Source organism: Guyanagaster necrorhizus (genome assembly GCF_019112545.1).
Source record: "Guyanagaster necrorhizus MCA 3950 unplaced genomic scaffold BT62scaffold_20, whole genome shotgun sequence".
In the NCBI taxonomy this organism is placed as follows: Eukaryota; Fungi; Basidiomycota; class Agaricomycetes; order Agaricales; family Physalacriaceae; genus Guyanagaster; species Guyanagaster necrorhizus.
Genome location: NW_025064899.1, coordinates 452,620 through 458,816, shown reverse-complemented (window position 1 = coordinate 458,816; position 6,197 = coordinate 452,620). Strand labels below are relative to the sequence as shown.

General features: G+C 39.1%; 1 protein-coding gene across 1 annotated transcript; it reads left to right on the top strand.

Annotated features, from left to right (window-relative positions):
- Positions 1-5,600: 5,600 nt before the first annotated feature.
- BT62DRAFT_901460 (uncharacterized protein) lies at positions 5,601-6,197 on the top strand (the record flags this gene model as incomplete). The annotated part of the gene is made up of 1 exon (XM_043183459.1): positions 5,601-6,197. One exon carries the CDS (start codon positions 5,601-5,603, stop codon positions 6,195-6,197), a length of 597 nt encoding a protein of 198 aa, XP_043037433.1.

Below are 6,197 nucleotides of genomic sequence, written 5' to 3'. Positions count from 1 at the left end.
TTCAGGCCCTAATTATGCTGACAGAGGAAGAGGTACACACCCAAATTCATAGTGCAGTTAGGCAACCAAGCCTATGGGACCAAGGAATCATCACATCCCTAAACCATGAATGAGAGATCACCATAGTGGATAGCCTCCTCTATTATGATGGACAACTCTACATCCCAAAGGTCACAGCATTATAGGGGGAGGTTATTTCCTTCAGCTATGATCATGCTACTGCTAGACACCCAGGAATCTCCAAGACTAAGAAGTTGGTACTAAGGGAGTATTGGTGGCTGAAACTGGGACAGGACATAGAGAAGTATATAAAGGGGTGTGAGACCTGCCAATGTGCAAAGACCTCCAATCAGACCTGACCAGCCCCACTTTATCTGAATGAGATGCTAATCCAATCATAGACCCACATATTGATTGACATGATCATGAGGCTCCCAAAGTGTAACAGATTCAATGTGACCATTATGATCATCAACAGATTCTCTAAGATGATTATTCCAATCACATGCTCAATAGAGTTATCCTCAGAGGGGTGGGCATGAATCCTTAGAGACAAGATCTATGCCAAATATGGTATGCCACAAGTAATCATCTCTGATCATGGACTGCAATTCATATTCAAGTTTCTGGATGACTTATATCAGTTACTTGGCATCTGCAGTAATGCCTTGACTGCCTATCACTCATAGACTGATGGACAAACCAAATATATCAATCAAGAAATTGAGAAGTATCTACAGATGTTCATCAATTACCAGCAAGATGACTGGGTGGAATGGCTTGCATTGGCAGCATTCCAACACAATAACAGAGTCCACTCTATAATGGGCAGAAGCCTATTCTTCATTAACTATAGGCAACATCCTTCTGTCACTCATAACACCAAATAATGAACAACCACCCCTGCTTCTACAGACTCTGTGGCCAAAATAGCAAAGATCCACCTTAAAATAAAGACTGCCCTAAAAAAAGCTGCTAATTCCATGAAAACCCAATATGACAAATGCCAATGACCAGCCCACTCCTATCAGATTAATGATAAAGTCTGGCTGGATATAATCAACCTCCATCTCCCACGACTGAAGTGTAAACTTTCTGACAAACATATGGGCCCATTCTCAATCATATCCAAAGTTAGAATGTCTGCCTACAAACTCCATCTGCTCACATCATGGCACATCTATGACATCTTTAATGAAACACTTCTTACACTGTTGAAGAGGATCTGAGTGCATGCAAGGTAAAAATGGATACAGCAGAGCACTATCCACTGACCACACTCACACCAACACATACATAAAACTCTTAGTTCATGGGGGGACTATAATGTGATAAAAGTAGTAGTCAACAAATATAATTGTCTTTTTCAATGAGATCACAGCACATGAACAGTAATAGCATGCTTATAATGGTCTGAGGTCTCTCTAAGTCTTAAAGCTTTTTGTTTTATCAAAACAAGAGATGGCAACAGATGTTGCTGAGCCTCAAGACAAAGGATACTGCAGCTCAATACAATACATCAAAACTCTCTCACAAAACTCTCCAAAAAAAGTCCTACACACAGCTCAGATCACCTCAAGATCTCTAACACATATAATACATAACTCAAAGCTTTGCACTCTAAGCAAAAACCAATCACAAACACATCCACAAGTGCCAAAGAGCACAGATTCCTGTTCACAAGTTTTCAAACTGATCATAGACCCACAGGATTCAAACCTATGCAATCCAGAGACACAAAACATAAGAAAACACCATCTGACAGACCAAAGGGTTTGAACCTCTGCCACCTGTAGCACTGCACATCACAAATACCTCAAAAACTCAAGATGATGCCTTTCAGACACTGCTCTCTTATTCTCAGATTAGAGTGCAATCTAAAACCTCTTATCAAACTGGGCTCAAGTCCTTTGTGAGCTTTGATACCTTACTTAGTTCTCACAGTGCTCTTAATAATATCCAATAATCAGTTTATTCTCTTGCCCAAAGTTACAAACACAAATCCAGAGCTAGAGCACAAGGCTTTCTGTGCCCAATACACTATAACTGTGGAGGTCAGAAACTTGTATTCTATTCATACAATACTGTATTTAAATACTCTACTATGGTACTTACTAATACAATCCTACTATAGTATCTTCAAAGTGTGGGACTCTGTGCCAGATCTCACAGGTGTTATTCATATGCATATTGCAGTTGCTGTGCTTATTCTCTTTTGGGCCAGGACTGTATAATGTTTTCTTGCTAGCTGGCCTAGCCAGGTCTGCTTGCTTTCTTTTTGCCTCAGTGACACATTCCTGACAGTGGTAAACTGTTCTGAACCCCCAGGGTTATCTCCCATATCTGGAGTCAGCCACAATAGTTATATTCTCCTTTTTCAGTGTCTCAACATTCCCTCCAGCTCATAAATTGCACTGCTTCTGGCCTAACATGCATTAATTAGCTTACCCAATATAGTATGTGTCATACTATGGTATGATGCAGAGTCTCTCACTGTGTTAAGCATGCTAAGGCACTGTAAGTATGCATGCAAGTCTCTGAGCAGTACACATGCTATTTATCTCTGAGGGTAGTATTCCTCTATCTATTCCTTTGTTGCCATCATGTCATTTCTCTGTTCAGCACCCAATTATTCAGATACCTTTCTTTGGATCTCAGTTCTCTGTTCTAAAGCATGTTCCATCAGTGCATCATTGATCAATGTGATCAGAATTGCTGATCATATTTTGATCATATTCTTTTTATTTTTAGCATACCTTCTTGTAATAGTATTGGTGCATTTAGGGCCAAATGCTAGAACCTCATATGCAGTCTAACCCCTCTGGTATTAGTCTGCTACTAGGCCATGCACTCTGCTTCTTATTACTTTAGTTTAGCCTTATGATGGCTAGGTTTCTGTGTGCTCTTATTCTATTCTCAGTTACATGCTTACTAGACTGAAATGCAGTCCATGTAATCTCAATTTTTGCAATTTTACATGTCTGAACATAGAGAGGGCATATCACTGTATGTCACATCTGCCTTCCCTAACCAGGAAAAACCACCTGCACCACATCCTGACATCATTGAGGATGAGGAACATTATGAAATTGACCAAGTCCTCAATTACAAGACTCAACAAATTAAGGCACAGAGGAGGCAGAATGATGACAACAGTGGATTATCTGATCAGCTGGAAAGAGTATGAACCAGAATCAAACCAATGGGTCAATGAGAAATGCATGAATGTGAATGAGATCATACACAAATATGAATTATCCCTAAATTAAACTATCAGGATGATGATCTTAAGGAGGGAGTAATGTTACAATTTTTTCACCTTTTCTTTCTTATTTTGACCTCTAACCTCTCTTTATGCTTAGTCAGAGCATCTAACACAAGCATCTAGGAACCATGAGACACTCTTAGTCAGCATAATCACCTATTGTCTCTCAACATCTAGCAATGCCCTGACAACTGGACAGCATTTCTTTCATAGGTAACCATGATATGATCCAGCAGTCAGCACTATTGCACTTAGCTACACAATTAGTAGGACTATAATTAGCTATGAGACAAACAGTATATAAGTAGCATAGACAATGCCATATATCTCTAGTCTTGAACTATTCTTTATCATCACTATTCTATCTTGAGTCAACTAATCTTTGATCTTGAATGCACAATCCTGCTGCACAACAAGTGAACTCAGGTGTGACTGTATGAACACAATACAGCATCTGTTTATCATGTGTCAGTAGTCACATGTCATCTGGGCCTAACAATTGCTCTATCAATCAATCACAAGTAGGACATAACTAAGTCAGGAGACTTGATTTACTATGATAATTGAATCTACATTCCCCACAACTATGCTCTCCAAGAGGAGATTATTGTGATGTCTCATGACTATGTCACTGCAGGACACCCAGGGATCACAAAGACAAAGGAGTTGGTATTAAAGAATTATTAGTGGCTAAAAATGAGGCAGGACATTAAGAAATATATTAAGAGATGAAAAGCTTGTCAACAGACCAAGTCAAGCATGCAGACATGAGCTGTCTCACTTCACCTGAATGAGGTTCCCACAGAACCATAAACCCACATCTCAGTTGACATGATCACTGGACTCTCTGACTGTAATAGCTATGATATCATTATCATCATCATTGATCAGTTCTCAAAAGCAATCATTTCAATCACATGCTCAACAGAACTATCTTCTAAGGGCTGGGCCAAGATTCTATGCAATGAGGTTTATGCAAAACATGGAATGCCCCAAGTTGTCATTTCAGACTGTGGTCCACAATTTGTCTCCAAATTTCTTGATGATCTCTATTGTCTTCTTAACATCTGAAGCAATGTATCAACCACCTATCACCTGCAAACTGATAGGCAAACTGAATGCATCAATCAAGAAATTGAGAAGTACCTTCAGATGTTCATCAATCATAGACAGGACAACTGGACTGAGTGGCTTGCCCTGGCAGCATTCCAACACAATAACTGTATTCATTCTGTGACTAATAAGGCCCCCTTCTATATTAACCATGGACATCATTCCCATGTTATGGTCACAAACTGACACAACACTACAACCCTCACATTATCTGACTTTGCACAGCTCATGTTGATGATTCACACCAAAATGCATGTTGCCCTCAAAAAGGCTGCTGCCACCATGAAGACACAATACAACAAACACTGACAGCCTGCTCATGAATACTCCCTTAATAGCAAAGTCTGGCTGGCTGCCAGCAACTTTTATCTCCTCTGGCTAAAATGCAAACTCACTGACAAATAAACTGGGCTCTTTCTTATACTAGCAAAAGTTGGCACTTCTGCTTACTATCTAAAATTCCCCAACACCTGGTGAATGCACCTAGTATTCAACAAAACACTCCTGACACCCTACAATGCACTGGCTTTCTCCAACCAAGAGGCTCCACCTCCTCCTGAGCTGATTCTAATCATAGATAAAGAATATTATGAGGTCAAACAAATTCTGGATCACAAGCTTTGCAAAGTCTGAGCATATGGTGGTGGTAGTCATACTATCATCTACTATCTAGTCAAATGAAAAGAATATGATCCTGAATCCAACCAATGCATTCACAAGCAGAACCTCAATATGGATGACACCATTCATGACTATGAAATTTTCATCAATTAATCTATCAGAACAATGGTCTTACAGAGGGGGTGATATTATGATTTTCTCCATATCTTTTTCTTTTCTTATCTTATCAGGATGTCTATCTTATTTTGAGCACTTTTTTGAAGGGCATGAGAAGATTAGATAATCACAACAGACAAAACACCATTATACTCAGTCACCTCACCCACAGACAATTCCTCATTGTCTCATCCCTGATGATCAAGCAGTATCAGTATCATAGAACAGAACAACACAATAGGTAGTAGTTATATTTATTACAAGCAGAACAGTATATAAGTAGGATAGCTCTTACTGTAGTAGTTCAGCTTCAAGCTATAAGTTTATCCCACACTATCTTCTCTCAAGCCTAGCTTGTCTCTGGCCTTAAAGCACTATTACCTATCAGAACACTGGAAGTGGACTCTAGCATGACTGTATGAACACAATACAATGCTAGTTTATCATGCATTCAGGTCACATACTAGTTAGGTCTGACACTCCAACCTCTGTCACTGAAGTGAACCTCTTTGAGGATATATTCTCTGCTGCCTCAAGGAGGGATGAAAAGCTGCAGAAAGCACCACCCATTGTTGTTGCTTTAGCAGCATTAAAGGATCTTTATAATACTTTATACTCATCAAGGAACAACAAAAAAGGACATAAAGTCATAGATATAGATTTATTTCAGAGAGTATGCATGGAGGGAATGCAGTCCCTATTGGCTCTGTATACAGACCTAAAATCCTTGACTTATAGAAAGTGGGCAGCTTTATCACTTTGGATTGCAGTTACTTTACTTTGTGGCATGTACTGCACTTGGACTCTTCACAAATTGGTTCATAAATATATGTCCAATTACACTCTTCTCCTAATAAATTCATATAGAAATTGGAATGAAACTATGCTTGTTAACAGAGACCTAGCTCAAGACATTAATTTATATCTTCAAGAGCTAGAAAAGGACATTACAACAGTGAAGACTATGCTATTTTTGATGCACTCTGATATAAAGGAGACACATGAGATAATGAAGAAGATATCCTTGTGTACAGCACAATGA